The sequence below is a fragment of the Urocampus carinirostris genome, chromosome 16 (assembly GCF_059441175.1).
Source record: "Urocampus carinirostris isolate Australia breed hairy pipefish chromosome 16, RoL_Ucar_1.0, whole genome shotgun sequence".
In the NCBI taxonomy this organism is placed as follows: Eukaryota; Metazoa; Chordata; class Actinopteri; order Syngnathiformes; family Syngnathidae; genus Urocampus; species Urocampus carinirostris.
In genome coordinates this window covers 32,627,138-32,655,073 of record NC_142364.1, presented here as the reverse complement: position 1 = coordinate 32,655,073, position 27,936 = coordinate 32,627,138, and the positions used below count along the sequence as shown (strand labels likewise).

At 37.2% G+C, this 27,936-nt stretch overlaps 1 protein-coding gene across 2 annotated transcripts; it reads right to left on the bottom strand.

The window, feature by feature from the left end:
• Window positions 1–943: 943 nt before the first annotated feature.
• tbc1d13 (TBC1 domain family, member 13) lies at window positions 944–27,936 on the bottom strand. Of its 2 annotated transcripts, none has more exons than XM_088319942.1 (12): window positions 27,755–27,936; window positions 22,704–22,777; window positions 22,568–22,608; window positions 17,221–17,282; window positions 10,426–10,525; window positions 10,070–10,152; window positions 9,790–9,949; window positions 7,004–7,214; window positions 5,600–5,763; window positions 5,149–5,246; window positions 5,014–5,071; window positions 944–2,612 (listed from the first exon to the last, which is right to left on the bottom strand). In XM_088319942.1, the coding sequence occupies exons 1-12, from the start codon at window positions 27,775–27,777 to the stop codon at window positions 2,547–2,549; spliced, it is 1,140 nt and encodes a 379-aa protein (XP_088176068.1). In that variant the 5' UTR covers window positions 27,778–27,936; the 3' UTR covers window positions 944–2,546. The 2 variants fall into 2 exon arrangements, with proteins under 2 accessions (XP_088176068.1, XP_088176067.1); XM_088319941.1 differs by having other exon boundaries at window positions 5,149–5,309; window positions 27,755–27,935.

Below are 27,936 nucleotides of genomic sequence, written 5' to 3'. Positions count from 1 at the left end.
TTTTAATGAACATTTTAAAAGAAGTAAAAACATATATACAGTTATTCATATTGGCATCATTACAAAATGATTGAAAGTTTGCAACAGGAAACCTGACATTTTACATATACTGTAGTACATCAAACGGTGGAAGCGCCAATTTGCACCAAAAACAATATTTAGTTTTAAGGCGTGTCATAATGGTTTACACAGCACAGTGAAGCAAACATTAAATACGCAAGAAGGAACTGTGGTAACAGGCTCATTGTTTATTGGTTAAATGCATCAGTGGTTTTGAAACGGGAAGCATTTGAAATTACTGTATGCATGTAGAGTGCAGGTGACGTGGCAAATGGGTGGTTAGAGCACGGGCCCACGATGTGGCGGTCCCAGGGTTCAATTGCAGCTACCGCTGCCTCAAAGTGCATAAGTGGGCTTCCTTTGGGCCCCCGGTTTGCTTCCACATTCCAAAGACATGCATATCAGGTTAATTGCCCGATGCAAATTGTCCCTAGGTGTGTGTGAGCGTGTGAACGGTTGTATGTCTCCACGTGCCTTGCGACTGGCTTGCAAACAGTTTGGGGTGTCCTGCCCACTGCCCTTAGATATCTGGGATGGGTTCCAGCACCCCTACGACCCTACTGAGGATAAGCGGTGCAGAAAATGGATGTACAGTGCACTGACAACGCTGTTCCGTTATAAGAATTAATACCAATAAATTAGCAGGTACCATTGTATTCTAAACATTCAGAACTGGTAATGTCTGTGGGAGGATAATTGTTGGATTATTTTCAATTTCAGTATATATGTGAAATATTAAATTAGTTTAAAAAAAACTATTTTTTGTTGATTTTTTCCCCCTCCTTCCCTGCAGATTACATTTCTTTATATAGCATATTTATTCAAAGGCTAAAAACAAACATAGGTTGGGGGTGTATCAGAGATGGGCGAATCACAAAATAAGTGATATAAAAACGTATGGAGTGCTTTTATTGTTTTAAAAGTTGAGGGAAAAAAATAGTGTACCAAAAAATCATTCGTTTTGCAATTTCTTACACTGTAACAATTACACGTGAGATTAAATAACAAAACACTCTTCATTCAGGAAAAAAAATACGGATAGAATTCACATTGACAGTTATATTAAATAGCAAAACAAATACTGAGATCACTTTTGTTTATTTACAGAAATAACCATTACAGATATTTTTCTTGATGATATGTTAAAGTCCAACGTTGATGTATTGTGTATATTCCAGTTCTAATTTCAAACTGAGCCACAGCTTGCATTGCGGTGGTTTAATGTGACAGAACTGCAAGCATCTAAAACAGTGGTTCCTAAAGTGTGGTCCACAGGTCCCCAGGAGGTGAAAAACGTCTTTCCAGGGGGCCTGTGACACAATGTCTGAGACAGAGTAATAATTAAATATTTTTCTAAAGAAAAAAAACTAAACAAAAATTTTTTCTTCTGTTTGCTCTGTCTTACTTACCATCTATCCTATTTTGAGTCCCGCCCATATAAATGATTCAGGCAGTGGCCCACCCCAGCCCTACAGTGCCGAAAGCTCAGTGAAACGAGAAAAGAGAGAAGACGCGTGGCACAAGAGGCAAGAGTGGACTTGACTTTGTGATTTGCGCAGCACATATATTAAAGTCTTAACTCAAACGTGATTGAAAAGGTGATGTAGAAAAGAAGACTGGTCATTGAAGGTAAGAACTCATTGAACTCTGACATCCAGAAGACATGCGTCAACAATAGGGACAAGTCAAACAGCACCTTATGGTGAGAGAGGTTGCAACCGTTCCCAAAACTCGCCAAATCAGTAGTGCAATACTATGTTCCCTTCGTTACTATGTACAAGTGTGAAGTGGGCTTTCGATTTTAAAACTTGAAGAGTTCAATTGATCACGCAATTTTAAAATGCAATGCAACAATGCAAAAAAAACAACCATAATTGTCCTAAAAATTAGATTAGAATGAACAACAGAATTGATGACAAACGTTCCCAAAGTAGCACTCACATACTCTGCAAAATAACAAAATCCAATGAGCAAAAGGCACACAAAAGTACCACAGTAGCGATTTTTCAGATCACTTTTTACAATTACCCTTCAAATACTGTCGCTGTCAAAAATAAAGAAAACTTTATACCTGTAAAAAATTCAGAACATTTTCCCACAAAAACAGGAAAGTAAAACATGCACGCTTGCTGAAACAAAATAAAGAGAATTACAAAATTCCTCTTAAAGTTGTATAATGTATTCAGATTTCCAACAACATATCTCCATGGGAGAGATGGATGCCGATGAAGGGTGACCCCAGGGACCAGCCCCTCTGCTTCATGCACTGAGATGGGTTTCTTCCTCATTACAATGATGGATAATCCAACCTTCTGACCACCAGATAAGTCATCAAGTAAAAAGGCCATATGCTGTCCCCAAAACCACTGACCTTCACAACATATGCACTTATAGGTCTTATAACATAGTTGATAAGGCTTTTGTTGCTATTTGGGTATCCACCCATTCCATCCGTCAGAAAGCAGCTGACTCGAGAGATGAAAATGTTACGAGTTATTCTGAAGCTCTTTGGCCTTCGTCAGGATGGTATGGACATCTGAGATGGGGTAGTCCTGAGAACGTGAGTGAGAGACACAAATAGGAAAAAAATAGTATGTGGTTATTTGATGAATAACAATGGAACTGAGGTCTAGAGGTCAACCGATTATTGATTGGGCCCATTATTGCTATTGGCATTTTTATTTATTGAACAGGCTATTTAAAAATATTTAAAAATGGGTCATTAGGTCACAGTTGCAGTCGAGACACACTTTCTCCCTTGCTCCTATTCCTACACCTCCCCATACCTATGCGCCTTCTCATTGAACAAGCGACAGGGGGCGGAGCCAACGATCCAGGAACAATAACTTAGAGCGGCAGCTCAGCTGACTCGTCCGACATGCCCGTGGCTGTGATAGAAAAGCATGTTTGTGATTAAGGGATAGTTTCATTTGTTTTTGAGAGAGGTTAAATCAGGTGGAGGCTGATATACTGTATTATCTCTTATCATAACAGTTTGTCAATCAAGTGTATGCGTTTTAGATTGAGATTGAGCATAAAAAGCATGCTAAAGTTAAAGGCTGAGTGATTAGCTGTTACTTTAATTTACTTTAAAAAGTTTAGGGGGATATTTAAGTTTTATTTAAATGTATAATAACTATTCTTTGCTTTTCTTTTTGTATTATAAAAGTTTTTTTTATGATTATTTTGAAGCTTTCAAAGCACATAAATATCAGCCTTCTTTTAATAATAATACCGTATTTTCACGACTATGAGGCGCACCTAAAAGCCTTTAAAAAAAAAAAAAAAAGCTGACCATGCGCCTTATAATACATCGAACCTTATATATGGATCAAAGTCTCGCAACTAAGGCAAGCAGCCGTCAACTAGATTTTCTCCCATAGGCGAAGTAGTCTGCGTTGTATGCTGGGATATATATACTTGCGTTTCATTTCCTAACCAATTCGTCAATCATTATTTGAATCGGTCACTAATGGCTAAAGTTATTCAGAGGTTAAGGAGGCGGGTCCTTTTTAGCATTTACAGGCTCGCATAGGCTAAAACGGGGCAAAAAAAAGCCTGCAATTGGCCGAAAAAGATGAATGTGAATCACAGGTTGCTCTACGGCATGGAGAAAACATTTTATTACTAGTCTGTTTTTGTAAACAGGAATTATGAGGCTAAATAGACAGCTAGCAACAAGCAACATCCATCTATACAAATGCTTCTTGGCAGATTTTTTCTTCTATTTGTCGGCATTATTGCGAGTTTTGGAGTGTGTAAATATTTTACATGGTGGGATTTACTACACTCACGGATGTAAAAGGACCATGGTTATGTATTATTATTGAACGTGATGGCTGCAAGACTACTTTGGTGAGCTACCCCGGCTTTATATTTTCCCAGTATCTTGATTTTGACTGGTCTTGATTTTTCTGTGATAAGTCTATTTTTTAATTCAATTCAATTCAAAGTGTTTTTTGTTATATGCACAGTAAACAACCACGTTTCCCTGCACAATGAAATTCTTACTCTGCTGTCCACACAGTTGCCAGCGAAAGAAAAAATAGAAACTAAAAAATGGTTGGCAATCCCAAGAGTTTAACCTTCTTAATGATATGTGGAATGACGCATTTGAGTGATTGGTGACATCGTACAGACACAGTTTCCGTACGTGTCTGAGATACGCATTTGCTTCTTTGCGAGCTGTCGGAATCTTAAGAGGTTAATTAGTTTGACTGAACTATCTGACTGTTTTGTTGACGTTCCCACAGTCGCACCTTATAGTACGGTGCGCCTTATGTATGGAAAATATAGGACCATTATTTTTTTTTGTTTGGGGGGGGGTTGGTGCTCCTAATAGTCGTGAAAGTACGGTAATAGGTATCGGCCCTGAAAAAACCCTATTGGTCAATCCCTACTAAGGTCTTTATATAATGCATAGATGACGTATGTTTTCTCAATTGCATTATAGAACGTAATGAAGTTTATAACAATATTCTAATTTACTCAGACAGTCGTAAATATGTTCTTCCTTTTTGTTTTTAATTACAGCCCCAGACAGTACTTCATTTTTTACTTTCCCAGCAGTGGTACTCCTGCCTTTTGGATGCTCACTTCTGCAGAATCAGACGGATTTTGGACCCCTTCGTATAATCTTAAGGACATGAAACGGTGTATATTAACCAGAAGCCACGTTTTTTTTCCCTGGATGTTTCTCATCTGACTTTTTTTGTCTTTTTTTTATCAAGTGAAATTTGGTAAGTATAAATAATATTCCTGTTGTTATTTTGGTCTGATTTTGTCTTTGAACAAGAATTCCCCAAGTAGGGAATGGGGTCCCAACATATTCAATATAAAAGGAGCTTCTGCCATCATTGATGCATTTTAGTTTGTAGGGATTTTGACAATTCAGAAGAAAAGAAAAACATAAGCAAAGCTTACAATGTACTAAATTTCCAAAGAACTCCTTACCTGGAGTAATCTCATATTAACTGTGAAGTCTCCTGCCAGGATGTTATCCCTGATCAGTCTGTAAATATGATCATTCAAAACAGACAGTTAATGAATGAAGTATCCATTTTCTGAATATAAGGCTTATATACTCACATGAGCATGGCACAGCAAACCAAGATGAGGAAATGGAAACGTTCGTGGTCAGAAAACAATGTATCCCAAATGCGGATGACATCTGGTAGGAGGAACTCCTGTGATAACAAGAGGGTCAGCCAGCGGAAGGTGAAGTACTGAGGCTTGATATTCTGTTCTAGCTAGGAAAAGGAAGAGAAAAATGTTTCATTTGGAGTTTCCAGAGGAACTTTTTACTTGCAATGTTCACTCTTTGGTTATATCAGACACAGTAACGGTGTAAAAACTTTGAAAAATTGTCTTGCACATTAATTTGTATAGCCCCTAATGAAAAGTCTCAAAGGACTGCACTGGCCACAATTACAACATCCTCTGATCTGAATCCTGCACCTAACTTATCAATGATATTATTGATACAAAGCTAACCCCTATGGTCCCAAACAACATTTATAAGAATAGGTTATGCCCATACCAGCTTGAAATAAAGCTCCTGATCTTTTTCTTTGAGCATTGAGTACACACTCTCCATCTTGTATGTTATGCCACACTGGGAATCATCCAGGCTCTTGATGAAATTATCTCTGTTCTCTGACATTAGGTTTGTAAAACAGAAGAATGTATCTGCTTCTGCATGCTCTGAAAAAAAACAACAACAACAAAAAAACAGAAGCAATACACAAATGTTAACAATGGGGGGTAAAAATCCTTAATTTGGCACCACTGTAGTATAAGGTTGTACACATATTGTGAAACTAGTTCATGATTGAGATTTTATTGTTTAAGGGGAAATCAACATATACATTTTTTTACAATAATACAAGTCTCAACATGTTATGCTGATGAAAATAATAAGTTTGTGTGATACAATAAAAAGCCTCAGAATATATCTTTTACGGTTTTTCCTCTTTTTACCAGGTGTTTGGTGTTCGTAATGCCAATGTCTGTGAACTGAAAATTACCGGATGCATTCGTGTCTAACACACATTTTTTGTACCCAAAAACGAACTCAAAGTTTGGGTAGGTGTTATACACAAGGTTTTAACATACTACGCAATGATTGATCAGTCAAAATTTTTGCTGACCAGAATCGTAAAACAGATGCAATGGGAATCGAACCCGGGACAAGGCTATGAGAGCGCTAAATCTTAACAACTGAAACTACAGTGGTATGGTTGTCATATGAAAAGGCATCAAGTTTTATCTTATTATCTGACTTTTTTTAGTCACGGTACCAGAGACAAATGTTAAAAAACGGAACTGACAATTTTCCTGGAAGTTATACAGGCAAATACGCACGAGAAAAAAAAAACCCTCCGTTATATGTAATGATGACTTAAAAGGACGTTAAAACAAATACATTGTAATTTTTATATTGGTATTGTGCTAATAGTTTACCTTGACAATAAATGATTTTAATCATGAACATACATATTCAACGTTTGCCACATACAACAGAATTGAATATAGAATTTATTTGCATTGTAACATGTGAAATGCACAGCAAAATTAACATTGTCTCTGGTACCGTGAAAAAAATAGTGTGATAATGAGATAAAATCTTTTCTGTACGACTGGTGATCAAGTGGTATTGAATCGTGACCCGGGATTAATTCCCGTTGCATCCAACAGCAAAGTTTGAGCTAAGAAAAAGTGAAACAAAATTTTATAACAATTATTTTTTTTTTTTAAAAAAGGGTTCATGTTATACACGAATGAATCATAGGTTGTAATGAAACGGGGGATTTGGCCGATTTATCCTTACGCTCAAAATACAATGTGTTTAGACGAGTGTATTTTCCACATTATTGTCAAAAGAAAACAAGGGCTAACTTCAGTTTTCATGAATTGATTACGATTATATTGAACAGATATCTACCTTTCCATTGGCTGTTCGGGTCCGTAGCAAAGGTATAATAAATTGGACCGACAATTTCATTCATCCCCTGAACATAGGCAATCCCAGGGTTGAGTTTGGCATAGATGAAGAGGATACGCTCCACCACTTCCCAATGTGCTTCGCTCCCATTCGGCAACACTTCATATTCATTTGATGGATATAGGTTCAAAGACCTTCCAGGGGAACTGACCTAGAAGAACAATTTACACAATTATATTTTAATTTGTAATTACGGGCATCCAGTGATCTATCTAAACTAGGTTATCGGCATCCTCTTATAACTAATAATTCGCATCAGTATCGGCCCTGAAAAACCCATATTGGTCGATCCTTAGTGGTTATACTTTACAAGTAAATACTCTGCATAGCAATCATAAGTGCGGAATATGGCAATCGCGCAGGCTCACATATTTTTTTACATTTTTATGAAAATGTGGCATGGGGGCCCTTAATATAATTACCGTATTTTCCGCACTATAAGGCGCACCTAAAAGCCTTATGACCATGCGCCTTATAATACAGTGCGCCTTATTTATGGATCAACATTAAGTCGCAAAGTCTTCCAACTAACTTGCAGCCGCCGTCTAGATTTTCCCCCGAACGCCAAGTAGTCCGCGGTGTATGCTGGGATTTATTTACCGGCGTTTCATTGGCTAACCAATGTGTCAATCATCATTTGAATCGATCACTATTGGCTAAAGTTATTCGGAGGTCAAGCGGCGGATCCTTTTTATCAATTACAGGCTGGCATTGGCTTAAACGGCAAAACGAAGCCTGCAATTGGCCAAAAAAGATGTGTCAATCATCAGCTGAATCGATCACTAATGGCTAAAGTTATTCGAAGGTCAAGGGGCGGATCCTTTTTTATCATTTACAGGCTGGCATTGGCTTGAACGGCAAAACAAAGCCTGCAATTGGCCGCAAAGATGAATGTGTATAGCACGTGGTTGACGGCATACAGAAAGCATTTTTTACTATACTGTATTTGTAAATATTTTATTCTCCTGGATTTACTACACTCACGGATATAAGAAGACATTGGCTGCACATTATTATGAACACAACGACTTCGGTGAGCTACTCCGGCTATATATTATCCCTGCATCTTGTTTCAGACTGAACTCGATGTTTCTGTGATAAGCGGTGCAGATAATGGATGGAATGGAGTGTCTATTTTTAAATTAAACTCAATTCCAAGTGTTTATTGTCACATGCACAGAAAAGTTGCGAGCGAAAAAGAAAATAGAAACTAAGGAATGGTTGGCATTTCTTGAATCCCAAGACTTTAACCTTCCGAATGATGGAACGATGCATTTGAGTGACATCATACGGACACCGCATCCGCACGTGTTCTCGACACGTATTTGCGTCTTTGCAAGCTTTGGGAATGTTAAGGGGTAATAAGTTTGACTGAACTATCTGACTGTTTTGTCGACGTTCCCATTGTAGCGCCTTATAATTCGGTGCGCCTTATGTATGTCAAAAATAGAACCAAAAACTATTTTTTCGGGGTGCGCCCTATAACCCGGTGCGCCTTATAGTGCGGAAAATACGGTAATACTTATATCACTGGGAAAAGGGCAGCACGGCGGCGCAGTGGTTAGCGCGTGTGCGGCACAGTTCTGAGGTTGTGGAAACCTCCTGCTTGGGTTCAAATCCAGCTCCCGGCCTTACTGTGCGGAGTTTGTATGTTCTCCCCGTGCTTGCGTGGGTTTCCTCCGGGCACTCCGGTTTCCTCCCACATTCCAAAGACATACATTTCAGGTGAATTGGCCGGTCCAAATTGTCCCTAGGTGTGACTGAGCAAGTGAGCTGTCTGTCCCTGTGTGCCCTGCAATTGGCTGGCAACCAGTTCAGGGTGTCCCCTGCCCACTGCCCTATGATTGCTGGGATGGGCTCCAGCACCCCCGCGACCCTACTGAGGATAAGTGGTGCAGCTGATGAGATGAGATCACTGGGAAAAAAACAGGGGCCAATCTTAAATAGGCATTGTAAAAAGTAAAATCAACAAGATTACAAAATTTGCAAAAGGACTGCGCTGCATTCAAGTAATTCATTTTCTTTACATTAACCTTAAAATGTGCCTATATCACATAACAAGCTCCACCATGTGTTTTCTGGTGTAAAAGTTAATTTCGTTTTCAATGTATTTTTTTAGATTATTTAGTAACGATGCATGCAAAACAATTGTAAATACAACTTGTTTGGCAAAAAAATCTCTGAATTGCTTTTAGTTTTTGGAGCATACAATTGAAAATGGCAGGTAAGATTACGCTTTTTTTGTTTTGTGTGCTATATGTTGGATGGGATAAATCCTGGAAACGTTTTGAGACAAATCATATTCGAGTAATTACTAGAACTTAGTTTATGAATATTCTAAAGGAAAATACAAATACCCAAGTGTATCGTTTTTAAGAGGTAAGAATTTTTTTTTCAATGAATACACGTGTTTTTAAATAGATGTTTTTATCAGAAAAATGTCTGAAAAACCTTGTAAATCAACATCATAATCTAAAGTGTCGGTACCCACTCAATTTAAAAGTCAATTTTTTTTGGTGCCGATTAGAAAATCTCTGCATTTTAAGTAAGACACACAAACTCAAATTTGTTTACTACATATCTTCAAAAGGAAATTGGATTAATGCTCCTCGAGTTGCTCAGTCCTCTACATGGGTCAAAATATATTGTTTTTTTGATAATCACACTGGTGTCTACCGTGTATAACTGGTCAAAAAGAGGTAATACAAGAAAAAAATGATACATACATTAGTTACTCCGCTGCGGTTACGATTCACTGTTTGTGATTTCAGGGTAGTTTGTTCGACTCGTCGGCGCAACGTCTCATAATCGTTCTGAGGGTCTAAGATAAGTTGGCAAGGATATTCCGTTGGACGTTGAAAGAAGGCCATGTCTGGATAAAGTCGCCTAAAAAATGAGGTATATGAATTTTACTGCAGGTGTAACAAAAATAATCAATATACTTATATGTTAGAGGACCAGGTGAGGAAGCAAAAAAATATGTTCCAGTGTGGAGGTAATACATACCTTACATCCTTATCGATTTGAAGTAAAATTTCATTATCTTTGAAGTATGTGTTCCACTTGCTCTCTGGATTTGGATTTAGAGGCTGGAAAACCCCAAAAAAGTCAAATATATTTTTTAAGAATTTGGTTATTTTTCTCACCGTAGTAACTGAGCCAAGCTAAATTTAATTTGCTTTCATGCAACAGACTTGAGGCCCAATTTAGCAAAGATAACGAACATATATCATGGCTCAATCCTTTATCTTGGTTTCGTGTAATACCCCCCTGGTAATCCAGCCTGACTTCCACAGTTTATTATGACCGGATTTGTGTCATTTTAACTGATAACACTGTAAAACAAAAACAATCTCACTCACATGGTCTTCCAATGTAACATCTTCTCTGGATAGGCCCAGGTTTGCTTTGGCAATACCAGGTTGGATGATCATTTCTTTCAGAAACTGTGAATACACTTCCCTGTAGAAAATCAAATATTCATTAAACAATTGTATGTTTTCCCATTGCCGCATTCACACTAACTACAGAGGGCAGGCAGTCTGGTAGCTGTACTACGCACAAAAACGCCTATTTTGTGTCATTTGTGCATATCTATAAATCTGCTCTAATAAGACTACAATATCACAGGGGCACTTACAGTATCAGGACTTAAATTCTTTGTGTTTAATGATTAGATCAAACAACTATTGGACAGGACACTCCACAAGGAAGAAAGCAAGGATAACCATTTGTGTGAGTTTTACGAATATATTACTAAGGCTGATTATTTTTCCCTTGTAGTTCATCTCCCCCTTGTCTTTTGATTGGTTTGGTTCTCATAGGGGGGAGCCGGAGCTACACTGTGGGAGTCCCGGCAGCAACGGCCTGGGTTGTGGAACCCAGAAGGGAGAGGACCCACGCAGAAGGGAAAGGACCCACACAGAGGACTGGAAGAATGTTGCTTGGGAGGGTGGGATGGCAGAGCTATGCCCTTGCACAATAGTATTGCCTTTTACACGCTGGTTAACTACTGTTAAAAGAAAATAACTCTGAAATTGTTTAATTGATGTTGAAAATGTCAGGAAAAAATGTAAAAACGTCATATCGTCACGTCATATTGTCAAATATAAAAAAATTGTGAATATGCTTGATGGCTGTGTTTTGCTGCTGTTGGTGTCAGTGGATTTGTTCAGACCGAGGACAATCGACTTTGGCCTGGACGGATCTATTGACACTAACAAAGATGTTATATAATGAAATTGTGAATATGTTTGATTTTCGAGAAGGTTTGTTCAAACCTCACTTTGTGTTTGCTGTTAAAAACGTAATATTGGAATATAATATTGTGAATGTGCTTAATTGCTGTTGAGATTGTCATGATTGTTTTCTGTTTTTAGTGTCAATAAATTTGTTCAAACCAAAAAAGAACAAAGGTTGATAGCTTTTTTGAGCTAAAGAGCCATAAAAGCAAACATTTTTAGGTTTTTTTTTTTTAAGAGAGCGACACCATATATCTCAAGACAAAATTCAACAGAACCCCCAAACCTGCTCCCAGACAAAAGCTAATTCTTCAGCGCATTTTGTTTCACTGAGTGATGTTAAGACGATGTCATAACATTTAAGAAAAAATAAAAATACCAGAGCCTGTCTCCCCTATCAATATAAAAATACCACTTGAAATTTGTTTCCCTCCCGGAGTTACACAAGAGAGTTTAGGCTCATTTTCCCATCATTTTTGTCCCAAGTAATGGTTTCAAAACAAGGTGCTGGCAAAGTTCTTTCGTAAAAATATCACAAAATACAGCAATCGATAAGGATATTGTCAGATTTACTGCAAAGAGCGAGAGAGCAAGGGGAGTGCTGTGTGCTGATATTTGCCCACCCCGACCGCTCACCCAATCAAAGTGAGTGGTTTGCTGGTGGGTTTTTGTTGTATTTTGTTTTTCACATGTTGTTCTGCGGGTTTTCATCATTAAGTATCTCAACAGTAAACATAGTATTAGGGCTGCAACAACCAATTGATAAAATCGATTACAATCTATCAAAAGCGTTGGATCAAGTGATTTATGAGCCATTAAATATGTAAAATCAATGCATATACGAGCACATAATTCTTTAGTGACGCTGAAAGCTGTAGTATTACTTTAGCCTAGCAGAGGGTGCAAAGACCCATTAATAAAATAGTTCTTACATCTTTTAAAATCTTTTTTTATTGAACATTACAAAATTACTGTAGAGCAAATAAGCCCAGCACAAAAATGACTACTACATTCTCTTTTTCCCATGTTATTTCGTTTCTTTCTTTTCCACAAAAACAGTTACAGTTGCCCAGTTAAAATAACTCAAAACTTTGGAATGGATGGAACGACGGCGTCCCCTTTTGGACAGTACCAATTTGCCATATACCATAATGAAATATGATAACATGAAGTTTTTCAAGGCTATGTATTGATAAAATAATGTTCTCACCCAACGTAATTATGTCGTTTGGAGGGACATTCAAGTACAGAACATTATGCAATTGTCCCACTTATTTGGATTTCTAACAAGTTTAGCAATTTGAAATACATTCATCCAATACTGATGGTATCAGATATCTGAGACCAGGCCCAAAGAGCCGTGATCTGGTCGAGCGTCACTGGTCCATATAAAAATAATTGGCTGAGCGATAGCTGTTCTCTTTGATCACCTGCTTGACTCACAGCACTGTAGGTTTGCATTGCGGACTTGAGATCAGCACGTGGGCCATCGGAGCACGAGACCAAATCACTCCACGACGACAAATAAGGTGAAGGTTTCGAATTGTAAATGTTCTTTTTTTCTGTACAAAGGAATATCCCCAAAATCGACCATCATTATAGCGGGAAACTTTCTTTTTGTGCTAGTAACTTCCAGACTTTCGGCGGTCAAAACTTCCATAATCCCCGGTGCTTCCCCCACCTTTTTTTCTATCATTGATTCTCTGTGTTAATATATTGTGTGTTTTATTGCAACCCGTCTGGTTCATTGATTCCATTTTTTGGTATTATGAATTCATATCAGAACTTCAAGAACTCAAAGTAATAACTTAATTTAATTTTTATCAGTGTAGGAGTTTCTAGCATCCCTCAGAGGAAAAAAAGGTTTCTGGTGTAGCACAAGCAACATCTAGAGGCCCACCGCTGCTGGGCCTTTTTGTGCTCATATATATTCAAATTATTTTTATCTATTTTTTTTTAATCTTTTATCTTATACAGTCTATATGTGTACCTGGAGTGGCACGTCCAATTTTGTTGTCACAATATGTTCAACTCATTTTGAAAACAATGACAATAAATGAGATTTGAGCTGTCAGTTTACACTGTGAGGAACATAGTGAAGAAACAGAATCCCACAGGCACAGTTATAGTTAAGGCCCGGAGTGGCAGGCCAAGAAAAATCTAGGAAAAGCAGATGCGAAGGATGGTGAGAACAATTAAACTCAATCTACAGACCAGCTCCAAAGACCTACAACATGATCTTGCAGATGGTGTCACTGCGCATCGTTTAACTATTCAGCGCACTTTGCACAAGGACATGCTGTATGGGAGAGTAATGCGGCAGAAGCCTTTTCCGTGCACATGCCAGAAACAGAGTCTCTTGAGGTATGTTAAAGCACATTTGGACAAGCCAGCTTCATTTTGGAATCAGGTGCTGTGGACTGATGAAACCAAAATTGAGTTATTTGGACATAACAAGGGGGCGGTATGCATGGTGAAAGAAGAACACAGCATTCCAAGACAAACACTTGCTACCCACAGTAAAATTTGGTGGTGGTCCCATCATGCTGTGGGACTGTGTGGCCAGTGCAAGTACTGGCAATCTTGTTAGTCGCATGGATTCCAGTCAGTATTAGCAGATTTTTGCGTACAATGTTATAGAATCAGTGACAAAGCTGAAGTTGCGCTGGGGCTGGATACTTCAACAAGACAACAACCCCAAACACTGCTCAAATTCTACTAAGGCATTCATGCGGAGGAACGAGTACAATGTTCTAGAATAGCCATCTCAGTCCCCAGACCTGAATATTGTTGAAAATCTGTGGTGTGATTTAAAGCAGGCTGTCCATGCTCGGAAACCATCAAACCTGACGGAAGTGGAGATGTTTTGAAAAGAAGAATGGTCAAAAATATCTTCAACCAGAATCAGAAACCTCATTGAAAGGTATAGGAAGCGTTGAGAGGCTGTAATGCCGGTATCCTTCTTGATTGCAGAATTTTGTTACATTTATACAAAATAACTTTGCTTGCACTTTGATTTGAAACCAACCTTTAGGACAAGACTGACAGTCAAAATGAGCCTCAACCCTTTTAACTTCACCAGAGCCTCGCAAACTGCCACTCCTCCATGACAACATGACTGAGCTGGGGGATATTCAAGATCTTGTGCTTTCCCACTTTCTGCTTGAGGATGCCCCAAAGATGTTCTATTGGATTTAGAACTGGAGACATTTCTTGGCCAGTCCATCACCTTTACCATTAGCCCCTTGGTCGCATCTTGGGAGTATTTGGGGTCATTGTCAGGCTGGAACATTGCCCTGTGTCCCAGTCTCTGGAGGGAGGGGATCATTCTCTGCTCCAGTATTTCACATTACATACTTGGGTTTGTGTTACCTTAATGAAATGCAACTCCCCAATTCCAGTTGCACTCATGCATCCCCAAACCATGACATTCCCAATACCGTGCTTGACTTTTGGCACGCCACAAACAGGTTTGTACTTCTTACCTGCCGCCACACATGCTTCACACCATCTGAGCCAAATAAATTAATCTTTGTCTCATCAGGCCAGAGGATATATTTCCAGTGAGCCATGGCCTTTGTTTACATACTTCTTTTCATTGCGTCAAAGGGACGTTCCATCAGTGATGTTCTATTAAACATAATAATAAAATCTCTGCAGAAATATGAGTAGTGTACTCACTTTTGTGACATACTTGAATTAAACTTTTATTTCGAACATGACAAAACCAAAAACAAATCTAAAAAAAAAAAAACAACAACAACAAAGAACAAAATACAAAAATAATGTTAGCGTGCATGTTTGAAAGGAAGTGAGGAGAAGCAAATGCTTATTAAATACTACCCCTTTCACTTCATTAATAATTCTCTTACTTTTTTCTGCCCAATTTGGGAACATTTCTAACTTGAGCTCGGTGATATAGATACAGAACTGACTGAAATATTTCTCCTTTTTTCGTTTATAATTTCTAATGTTAAGCATTGAAGTAAATCATTGATCATCATTGACATGTTTTGTATTATTTTCAATTTAAATTTCTTGTGCACATAAAAGCAACTCCTCCTCCTGTTTTATCTTTATCCATTTACAGTTTAAATTATAATAATTTGTTTCAAAATCGACTCCCTTTTTCCTCATTGAACCAGGTTTCAGAGACTGCAATTACACTAAAAGTATTCTGTTAGTGCTCCAAAATTTGCATACATACTTCTTCTGTTAATGTGAATCATTTAAAATTTCTCTTCTGATTTAACATTATAAATTTTCAGTATATTACTTAGTTATTTGAGATAAGTGATGGTTGTCCTCGTCACTGTACTCACTACATCTCAATTTTGATGGCTCTTGCTCTAATATAGTTTGATGGAGTCCCAATAAACAATCAGTTCTAAATTAATTTTGTTGAATATTTGCATACATACTTCTGCTATTAAAGTGCCTTCATGAAAGGTTCCTGTTTTGTTTATTTTTTATATCATATTGCTCCTGGGTAAAATAATTGCAGTTCTTAAGAAACAAGGAGGGAAAATATTAGCAGAAAAATTCTGGGTCCGTTTCTTGGTCAATATTGTGTTCCTTATCAAAGTCTGTTTGGTTGTCAATACAATTGCTGTCAACTTTGATACGTTGCTGTTTAGTTGTCCAGTTTTTCCATATTCTTTACCAGTAACACTTTTCAGCTTTTTGAGTCCCGTTCAGTTTTATGAAAATTTTACAGTTTCTGACCCATGTGTGTTGGATTTTACCATGCTTTTTAGGAATCTTGGCTTCCTTGTGATGTCAGTGTTCCTCCTAGTCAGAAGCTCATTGATGAAAACGTTAGTACCTTTCAATCTACGTCCACGTTTTAACAATGCGACTTTGTTCTTCCTATTGGTAAACCTCCTAATTACGGCTGGCGGTCTCTCGTTCTTCTTCGGTAGTGGGTGACAGGCCTCAATGTTTCCCAAGTCCATCTCAATCCCCTTGGTAAGGAGGAAGGACGCAACCTGATGTTCCTCGTTGCTGGGCTCTCCAACACTCGCGGCCACCGCGCGTGCATACGATCGCAGCTGGATCTGAATGCCGGTGACGATAACGTTGTTTATCCGCGTGTATTGTTCCAGCTCCCTGATCCTTCTGTCCTTTTCAGCATTCTGGAGTCGCAGCTGATTTACTTTCTCCATTAGGTTCAGGATCGGATTATGCTGTAATTTGATATCACCGAACTCCTCCGCTAAAAAGTCCAGTGTCTTTTTTAATTTCGCCTCTGTCCTCGGTTGTCAAAGCTTTCTTCGGCTCCATGTTGGCGTGGTTCTGACGCGGTAGCGGTTAACCTTGTGTTCACTACCTCCGTCCTCTGCGACGTCTTTCAGAAACCTTCCGTTGTTTCTTAAGAGCTCGATTTAGTTTAAGATCCAGAACCACAAAAAAAACCTCAATTTGGACTTTTGTTTTTTGTCTGCAACTTTGTGCAAAAGAAGTTGAAACTCGCATGCAACAGTGAGTGAGGACATTACTGAGATATATATATATATGGACAAATGCTAAATATCATTGCATAAATATAAAATCATCAAACCTCACACAGTGAAATAGAATGCGCAGAAGATTTAACTTTTATTGAAGACCGGGTTTGTCTGTTTGCTTGAATTTTGTCTTAAAATATATTGTGTAGCTCTCTCCAAAAACAATAAAAAACAAAAATACAATTATTTTTTTTCCCCGACCTCTGCTATAAGGGAAAGCCATAAATTCCTGTTGAGGAACCTCATATCTGCAGTTTGTACTCCAGATTGTTTTCTTTCATAGGTGATGGTACAAAAGTTCATTCATCTATTACATCAGCCCCATTGCAATTGCATTAATTTTAGGATCATTTTCTATCCAATGATAGGCAGTTTCCGCCCAAAATACAGTACATAATGTTAACCCTACCTTTCCTTTTTGAGGGATGTGTCCCATCGTGTCTGATCAAGAGGAAGGTAGTTAAGAAGGATCTAAAAGGAATAGGGAAGAAGCCTTTATTACCAATGTAATGTGGAACTGTTACAAATTATCTTTTTCACTTCCAAAGTGCTTAAATACTCATCTTTCAAATGTGTGTTAAACAGTGTTGGTCACGTTACTTAAAAAAAAAAGTAATCATTTATAGTTACTCACTACTTGTATCAAAAAGTAACTTAGTAACTGAGTTACACTATAGCAAAAGTATCTAGTTACCAGCGAAAGTAACTATTTACGTTACTTTAAAAAGAAGTTGTATGTCAAAGAATTTGACATTCTCATGAGCAGTTTTCGAGTCAGTTGAATAGAAAGGAACAGACAAATAGTTGTGTTATACTACCTTGTAATATTTATTGCACCTCACCAGCAACAGATTTATCCTACACTTGAAGTGCAACAAAAAGAAACAATATAATAAAATAACAATCAGCAGTAAACAATATAAAGTAATTTTATATAGTTAAATGTAACTCGAATTGTCAATTATAGAGAATTGTTTAATCCATATCCTATATTACCATTTATTATGTATAAAGATGAAAGACTAATATTGGGGAAAAATAAAACAAAATTAACAATTGAACATTAACACTGAAAAACACAGGAAACATGGATTCAAATATCTAAAAATCTACAAATAATAAAAAATACAACTATTTAACCTTTTCTATACTCAATAAATTCAATACTGTATCAACAGAACAGAATCGGTGAAAAAAATGCATTTTGAAAAATCACAAGAGAAAAATAGCGTCTCGAAGGGAACTGACTCTCAATTGGTAGGTAGTCTGCCCCCACTTCCAAGAGACGGCTCATAGAGCTTTTTCATTCGCGACTAACACGAGTAAGATGCAGTAAAACCAGTTCACCTTTTAGCGCATTAGTAGATACTGTATTCGTAATCGCTATCTGACAATATGGTTGTAACTATTTTGTATGGTGGCATGATCCCAAAAGACGTGACGTAACGAACTCGGAGGAGAGCAAAAAACTGTGCCACTGTAAACAGCGTCAAGTGTGCGAGACACGCCGCTGTTGGGGTTCTGCAGCCCAAGTAAAGCACCCCATTAGACAGACAGTAACGGCGGCAAAATTGATTAGTTTGATTACCCAGTTACTAAAGAAAAAAAAATAAAATAACGCCGTTACGCAACTGCATTATCTATAATGGTGTTATTCCCAACACTGGTGTTAAATTATTTCATCATTATGAAAGTCTTAAAAACGCTACTTTAGTTAGTTAGTTTTCGGTATTAAATTTACTATTACTTCATTTTGCTGATCACAATCGATGTGAGCTGTTTCTTGTCCACATTTTTGACATTTTCACAATTTTTCAACATATTTAGTTATTATTTTAACTCACTATAAATAGTTATTTCAAGTAAGTGATTTGTTGTGGTCCTTTGTCCAAGTATTGTCTAATTAAAAGATGAAAAAGGCTCAGAAACAAGATATAAACTATGGAGGATCGATCCTGCCATATATAGAAATACAATAATAAATTACAACCAACAAATACATGCCATATAAATAAATGAATACATAAACAAATCACGCAATACTTAAATATACGACATATAAATTAATTTTGTTGCGTATTATGTCACAACAAAATACTTTTGGAATGAGGGGACTTGAGCTTTTCACCAATTGGTATATCAGTGATGAACAAATTGGCTACTACACCGATCAACCAATAGGTGAAAAGCTCAGCCAGCTTGACCTGCCCCCTCATTCGTATAACATTTTCTGACTCAATACACAACAAAATAAATGATAGAATGCATTTATGTCATTTAGGTATTATGTGATTTATTTGTGTGTTAATTTATTTATATGGCATATGTTTGTAGGTATTTATTTTAGAGCTGCAAAAACAAATCGATAAAACCGATGATTAAAAACAAATAATTTTGCTGTGTCGTGCGATTAATGAGTCAGTGAGCACGTCGCGTTGTAAGTGGCGCGAGTCTGTGAGCATAACAAGACAGAAGTGAAATGCAAATTAAGCTGCAATTTTTAAAGAGTATGGTAGATTCAACTCATGAAACATGACGGACACGGAAAAACAGTTCGACACAAGTCTGCAAAAGTGCGGGAGAACACCACACTTAACAAAACAAAAAGGTGCGTCACTTGCAAACTTTGCAAAAGTAATATGGCACGGGAGCACCAGGGTGATGAGGCAGAACTCATAACAAAATTATATTGGATTCACCGACGAGATTGAAGACAGCTCAGTAGCAGAGTAAGCCACTACATTATTTGTTTTTATTAATTTGTTATTTGCGTTTTTAAGTGTGGAAACATAACATTGCCTATGGTAAGCACCAGGCACTGGCAGTTTTAGCGTTTGCTTGTTAGCTGATTAATGACTGCGTGTGTGTGCGTGTGTGTGAGCAAGATACTTTTGATTTCAGTTAAATGAATGAATGGAGTTTCTTTCGGCACAAAACAAAAAAAGGTACCAGCCATAAATCAGGGATGTGATTTGACCAAAGTGAAATTATCTGAAAATTAGGCGGGGGTCTGGGGGCCGCGGGCACCCAGCTAGGTCCAGGGCAGTGCCCTGGTGGGGGGACAAGTGGGGCGAAGCCCCCCGGAGCTCATGGGTTTTACGTTTTTTTAAGTACTTTCAATGCACTCAGATGACAAAGAAATAGACAAAACAACAGCATCAATTTTCAATGTATTTTGAACTATCCCATATAAAATTACAGTTTAAGTCAACTCAAAATCAGTCACATTAAAAAACATTGGACTGCCTTTGCTTTTAAAAACTATCACTGAGAATATCATCATATCTAACTCATGTGATTACTAAGTTAACACATAAATCATGTTGAAGAGTTCAAATTTCATGAAGAAATAATTGTATCATGACCAAATGAAAAGTAACTCATATTAGAACATACCACAAATCTCTTTGTTATAGTAGAAAATGTTATCTATAAATGAAAGTACAATAAGTATAGGCCCTACAGTAAAGTGTTGGTGTAATGTACACATGAAAATCTATTATTGTAATTGTTAAATATTTATGGCCATTTTTATTACGTTATAATATTTTCGAAAAAAAGGGGAAAACTGTCAAATAAATTTGAAAAGTTTACCACCTACCTCAAAATTCACGACTCTATCAGCAACTGGTACAGGTTTTTGGGGTGGATCACGTCTCTCTATTACCGCTTCCGTTTGTGGTGTCAATAAGAGATGGAGGCCTTAAAGTTTTGGAGTTTTCGTTTGGGCACCAAAACTACCAGCGATGGAATAATTTGTTGTTCTTGACTGGAGTTCTTTCACGTGTTTTTTGCTCTTTGCGTGACTTTCAAGAGCTTTGAAACCTCTCCCACCATAGACAATGGTATCATGGCATCAAATGCAAAGCGCTTTCCCGGCACGATCGATCTTCCGAATAAAGTCACTGAACAAATTCGTCACAGTCTTCTTTCCAACATTTGTAGATAATTCCTTCTCCAACCAGTCCGATCGAAACTTGTTTTTTACGATCTTATCAATTTCTTTACCTCGCGGAGCATCTTTGCGTTCGATCTCGGACATCTTTCTTTAAACACTCGGCAAAAACGTGTGAGAAATGAACAATGGCATACTCCTACGCCTTTATAACAAGCGCGTTTATTGGTCAACACGGAGACTTCAACCAATCGCAAGTACGTTTCATTTCAGTTACGGAAACACTAAAATGGAATGCTGTAGAGACGAAATCGGTTTTTTACCAATTAAAAAATCGGAAATCTTAAAATTTTATTTTGGGAGATAAAAAAAGCGGAATTCCGCGAATTAGCGGAAAAATCACATCCCTGATAAATTAATGTAAGGGAACAACAAATTATTTGCACCAAACACACACAAAATAAAATCAGCTGAACAATACAATATTAACATAAACAAGCTTCATGATGAAAAAGAGACATCATGTATGCCACAGCGAGCAGCTGTTAATACTGAGCGCATCCTCAACATAGTCCTCATTGACATGCTTACATGTTTGCATTGTAATGCAAAGTTCTCAAATAAGGAAGAGTTAGTGAGTTAGTGAGCAAGGGTGATAGTGGTTACTTTTTGCTTTTTAATGTATGAAAATCATGTTACTGGGTTTACAGATCTACATTTATTTCTTGTTCCAAAAGCTCATGTCCCTTAAACAACAAATATGCTTTTTTTCACTTCATAAAAAAAGGGGTTCATTTGCAGGTGTATAGCATACATTTGTATGTATTACATTTGTTATTAGATAAAGACTGATTTTTTTGGTTTAATATTGTAGAATATTATGTTTGTGCACAATTTTCCTATTTTTTCACAAAATTTCACTATATGAATAAAGAAGAGGAAATTAATATTTCAAAAACAAAATCAGATTAATCAGATACTCAAAAAAATAATCATCAGATTAAGCAATTAATAAAATAATCGCTAATTGCATCCTTAATTTATTTATCAATACATTTGTAGATATGGCAGGATTGGTCCTCCATGATAAACACAGGTGTAGCTTTTAAAAGGTGTTTCTTAACATCAATGCCATCAACTCTTAATCAGCAGGGGCCAATGTTTTTACGGCTGATCTCGCATGTCTTTGGGTAAAACAAAGAAGGACAGAAAATGCCCCACTTTCTTTACTTTCTGTATCGTCCTCGAAAAAAACTAGCAAAACTCATGTTTAGGATTCAAATGCAGATGGTCTTCACAGATTTGTGGCTCGGTTATACATTCTAAAATGTAGCTATCTATTTGCAAATATTTGGGAATCTGGTTAGGTATTCGTGACCCTTGCTATGCATCAATTAATTTTTAAATGCCACACACTGAAAAATAGCTTGTTTTAACTTAAAAAACGATTAAGCCTCTATGTTTTATTTGAAATTTATTTGTTTGGTTGCAATCACACTTCTTTGATGATGGAGTTCAGCAGGGCTGAGTAATTGTGCAAATGAATTTAACTAGTTCAACTTGCCACGATAATTTTCACAAAGAAAAGGAAAATACTTTTTTGAAAACAAGAATAAAAAACTCCAGTGTTCACAAACCCTGCCTTTGTATGTGTGGTGTCCACTTCTGCGATATTAAATTTAACTTAATGATGAATCTAAACTAAAAGATAAACTGAGCCTAAAACCATAAACATAAGAGCCAGAGCAACAACAACAACAAAAAATCAAAAATCAACAGCAAATGCAATTTAGACAAGGTGTGCAATTGAACAGGCACTTTGAGGGTATGCAAGTTAATGTAAAACACATAACATATTTACCTTCCAGCAGAGTGCCCGTATACCTCCTTCAAATGGAATTCCTAAAAAATGAAAAAATAAAAAAAGGTCATATGTTTCAGTGTACAACGCCTAATAAGAGCAACATGACACAAGGCATCATTTGACGTACACTTACCATTGAAGCACAGCTCTCTTAATGCTTTTAAATTTATACTTTCTTCTGACAAAGCTACTTTGAAGTCCTGTATTCTGCAAAACAGAGCAGAATGTTTTTTAGAATCATAACTCAATTCAGAATTACAATTCAAAGCCATCATTGCAAATTGGAATTAATATAGGCATATGTTTAGTTTATGTATTTATACAGTATACACTGGTGCTGATATATTCAGTAGGGGGTGAGTGATGCTTGGAATTTGGTATTAAATCAAATTTTATTTGTAAAACACTTTACAGCCAATGAATTGCTACTCAAAGTGCTGTATAAAAACATTCAGTGTACAATAAGAAAATTAAATCCCATCATTTTTCCTTACTCAGCAACCCATAACACCAAATACACAGATATAAACAATAGTTAAAATAAATAATAAGTATTAATCCGATCCAAGTTAATTCAAGGTAAAATTGATTGATACCGATTGAATATTGATACTTTTTGTTTAATAATTGATTCTTTAAAAGACTCGACTCAAGTCACGTTTGTTTGTATAAGCCCATAATCACAAAAAGTCTCAATGGCCTGCACAAACCACTTTAGGCACTAAATGCGTTTTATTGTGTAATAATAACAACAATACATATTTTAACGGTATAAATAATAAATATAAAATATTTGTATTTCAACGTTTTCAGAACAGAACTATACCTTCCATTATATAATATTTTGAAAATAAAGTAGGAAAGTGAGAATAAGTTAAATATTATTATGTAAAAACCTGTAAAAAAAATAAGATACAGACGCCCCCTACTTACGACCATTCGACTCACGCAAAACGGTAGATACTAACAAATTTTTGGGGATGTCGAAAAATACCCGGACATTGCTGTATTGTGTGCACCTTTTTCCAAGTAGAGGACAGTACTGTAGTGATCATTTCCGCCGCGTGGCACTGGGTGAGGTCACCCAGCATCCACCTCAAAAAAGAAATGCGGCTTATACTCAACAACTTGTACTGTATTGCCAGCGTGCTAAGAACTTTGACGTTTTTTTTGTTTAATATCTAATGCAGCCATTCAATATGGTTGGTGTCAAGTCGAAAGAGGCGAGCCGTTTCATTTGAAACGAAAGTGGAATAAGAAAGCTTGATGCGGTTGAGAAAATGGTTGGATCGCTTTTTTTTTGTCCACTTTTTACCACAGAGGAGGACGTCTTGACGCGCAGGTCCCAAAAGTAAGTAAAACCTCACTTTATTTATTCTTATAGAACATATTATTTTATGAAATGTTTATTTACTAGTACAAAACAATAGCGGTTACATATACAAGCCTTAAACATACTTATACAAACCTTAAACATACACAATATAACACTGAAGCAACTTATGAACAAATTCAACTTTCGAATGATCGTCTGGAAATAACTTGTTCGTAGGTCGGGCAGCGTCTGTACTTCTACTACAATGTTTTACTTGGGAGGGACATACTCCCTCTAAAACCAGGAGTGTAACACAATTACAAATACGTTATAACAGTTTCAACAAGACAATATTTTGAAAAGAAAGTCAGTAGTGCAAATAAAGTCTCAAGTGGCTCTCACTGCCATCTGTCTCTCGGCTCAACAAAAAAAGGCAGTTTTGACTCTGTTGCCACATTTTTAAGTTTTTGTTCAGGAACAGGACCATGATTGTCTAATGTCTGGCTTGAAGGCCAGTTACGGCTCGTGATCAAATTTTCATCGGCCTGCGGCTTTTGTTATAAAATCAATATGTGGCTCTCCAGTAATGCAGTAATAAATTAATTTGAACCCCCCCAAAAAAATCACCATTTCACCAGATGATGGCAGTAGCCCTTTGGCCATTTTCCCCTTAGCTTTCTGTGAGAATTTTAGCCCACCCAATTTCCAACATGGGGACTGCAAATAAAAAAAAAAGAAAATTGACTGTGGGACTGCTGCTTCCAAGTGAAGTGGACATTTTGACCGAAATGCAAAGTGACTCTGCCTAATTTGCCAAGAGACTGTGGCTGTTTTCAAAGAATATAATATCAAGAGGCACTGCCAGACGAAACATGTTGACTACAAAAAGTTAACGGGAAACAAACACAGTGAAAAAGTAAAGCAACCAGAAGCGGTTTTAATGGCACAACAGCGCCTTTTCACGAGACCCTGCAAGTCAAATGAAAATGCTACATAGGCCAGCTACGAGGTCACAATGCTGATCTCCAAGAACTGGAAGCCTTTCACAGAGGCTGAATTTGTTAAAGACTGTTTAAAGAATGCCAGGCTGAGTAGTTGATTTTCACACATTTCCAGCCTATGAAATCTGGCCTTCTTTGTGAGAAGTTTGGACACCCCCTGCCTTAATTAGGGTCAACATGGGTTAAATTCAGTTTGTGTCAAAAATCTGGGAAACGTTATAGAAAGATTTCTATTGCTTGGATGGTCCCAATGAGCACAGTGGCCTCCACTATGCTTGTGATACCAAATCAGAGAATACAACATTATAAAGGACTCCTCTCACCTTGACCACCACCTCTTTGACCTGCCACCCTCTGGTAGGCTCTACAGGTCTCTTAAAACAAGGACAACATGCAGAGAGACAGTTTCTTCCCCTGGGCCATTACCACCCTTAAACAAGTGCACAAGACTTACAATACATATATCCTGCCTATGTTTTAAAAAAACGGATATTTATATCTTATTTATCGACTTATTTTAAAATTATGTTAGTGTTAAATTTTATTGCACTACTCGGGACAGTCTCCAAGCAATACATTTTAAATATCTATCCCAAAAACCTTGTGAAAGAATGGGAAAAACGATAGACACAAAATGGGGCAGCTGGGTCACATTTTGTCTACATAGTCTGATTTCTTCCTTGTGTTTTATAGCACTTATTCTCGGTTGAAATACACAATACAGCAGGGGTCGAGAACCTATGGCTCACGAGCCAGATATGGCTCTTTTCATAAGTGCATATGGCTCGGAGATAGAATGCTGCTACAATGTTCCAATCCTGATAAGCGCCAACTCGAGTTTGGTGCGTGTATACCCGAAGCAACGTTGATAATGCAAGCTGTTAGATCCAGTATGTAAAGGGCACAGTCTCAACTACAGTTTACAGTCGTCAGACAAACAGACCCGATTTTTGGCTGTACGCCACTAAGGAATCCTTTATATGGAATCTCATTGAATAATGTATGTTTACAGTTGAGACACTTCACAATAAAAACCCATAGAACAAATTGCAAACACCCAAAAATACAAGCAATGCACACTGAGCAATTTGATTGGGTCAGCAGTAGGGGTGGCTGGATCGCCGCGCACATAGCATGCTCCCCTCTCTCTCACACGCACCCACTGCGCTGAGTGGAAATACATGCGTGAACTCTTCGTTTGCAGTTTTTGGGACATTTTTACAAAGTACCTCTGCTTGCACCTAGTTTTAAAACCATTATTTTCCCCCAAAAAATGAAGGTCAAAATGACCTTAAGTAACTGCGGGAGGGAGAAAAGTTTAAAGTGGTATATTTTTTTATATCGGACACAGGCCCTGGCATTATTCTTATTTTATGGGATCATCAAATGACACCCAGTGAAAACGCGCTAAAAATTTGTTTTTGTCTGGAGAGCAGGTTTGGCAGTTTTGCTAAATTTTCAATAAATATATGGAGATCCATCACGCTAGTAATACCAAAGGAAATAATACAATAATTATACAAACTTTGCACACAGGTTTTTAACGTTTCCAATGAACATTATATATATATATATATATATATATATACACTGTATATTGACAGATATTAGTATCTGCTTTTTTTTTTATTCAACAGATGATATTTAAGCCTTAAATACACTTGAGGCTTTCGCTCCCTCAATCTTAATCCTCCAAATACAGGGAGCCGTTTAAGTTTTTATGTACTTTTATACAAGTTGTCAAGCCTAATTTGCACTGATAGTTTTTTGTTAAAGTGAAAAATGGGTCACGTTAGTTGTGTTGAAATTCTAATGTCTTTACTGTAAAAGGTTTCAGACAGCTATTAGAGATTTATTTGAATTTATAACAAATATTCTTAGTTTCTTTTTGTATAATCAAACATTTCTTACTTCAATTTTAAAGCTTTTACAGAAAATGCATATGGGCTCGAAATATCGGCTATCAGCCTCCTCTTGATACTAATAGTCAGTATAGGTATGTGACCTGAAAAACCCATCACTAATATAATGTATTTATATACAGTATTTTTTGCCTTAATTATAAGACATATATAAAGCTATGATTTGTTGCTGGTTCCAAACATATGCATATATTTTTTTCTAGGTCGATCATGGCTCTTTCAACATTTTGGGCTGCCAACCTCTGGGATAAGCCATCGAAAAAAAATACTTCACTTTTAAGGTTGATCGTCATGTTTTCTGTGAAAATAAATGTTGGGGACCGAGAAACCATAAACTGATTTCAAACGTTTTTTATCATTTTAATAAATAAACACGTGCGCATTCGCCCCTAGAATCCCAATCACAGAGCACAAAAGAAGAATGTAATCCAATGAAAATACCATTGAAATACAACTAATAAAAACAAATGAGGTATATTACAGTATTTTGCGTCAAAGAATTCGCATACCAAGCAAGCAGAGCCCAGTTCATTACGTCATTACTTCTAGCCTTGTTTTAAAAAAAAAATCTATGTTCAAAAACATTTCCGAAATAACATAGTCATCAAGAATGCAGCGTTGGCGCTGTCGGAGGCTCATTTTCTTTGGTTGGGTGTTCTCAGCTGACATGCTAACGGTAAGCTAGCATCGTTAGCTTGACAAACCGAAAGCTAAATACCAATCTTAGGGACAACAAAACAATTTCCCAACATAATCGCTCCTCATTTCGAGCAGGGAAAAAGTGAAATTCAAGTGGAGCGATCTACGATATCCGTTGAATGAAAGTTTTTGCTAGCCCGGATTGCAAATGAGCAGTTGGGATGCTTTTGAATCCATGGCAAAAAAGAAGAGAGAATTTAGTACATGTTTCAGCAATGCTCACACAATCCTTCCACGCAGAACGTACCTGTTTTTATAGGCAACGGACATGTTTGTGAAAACAGCGATGATTTTTTTTCATTAACGTCTTTCCTAACGTGTTTGGCCGAGAGATGTCGTCCTGTCACTTCCGTCCTCACTAATAAGAGGGAATGCACAACGGCACTGTCCAAGCACCACAGTGTCCGTGCGCGTGTTTGCACGTGACTG

What these genes read in the sequence shown, in the direction of transcription:
- tbc1d13 (XM_088319941.1), bottom strand. Translation starts at nt 27,777, where the DNA reads ATGTCCGTTGCCTATAAAAACAG. An exon ending in AAGAGAGCTGTGCTTCAATG is followed by an intron (nt 22,609 to 22,703) that starts GTAAGTGTACGT and finishes TTCATTTTTTAG; the next exon opens with GAATTCCATTTGAAGGAGGT. An exon ending in TTAATATGAGATTACTCCAG is followed by an intron (nt 2,613 to 5,013) that starts GTAAGGAGTTCT and finishes TCACGTTCTCAG; the next exon opens with GACTACCCCATCTCAGATGT.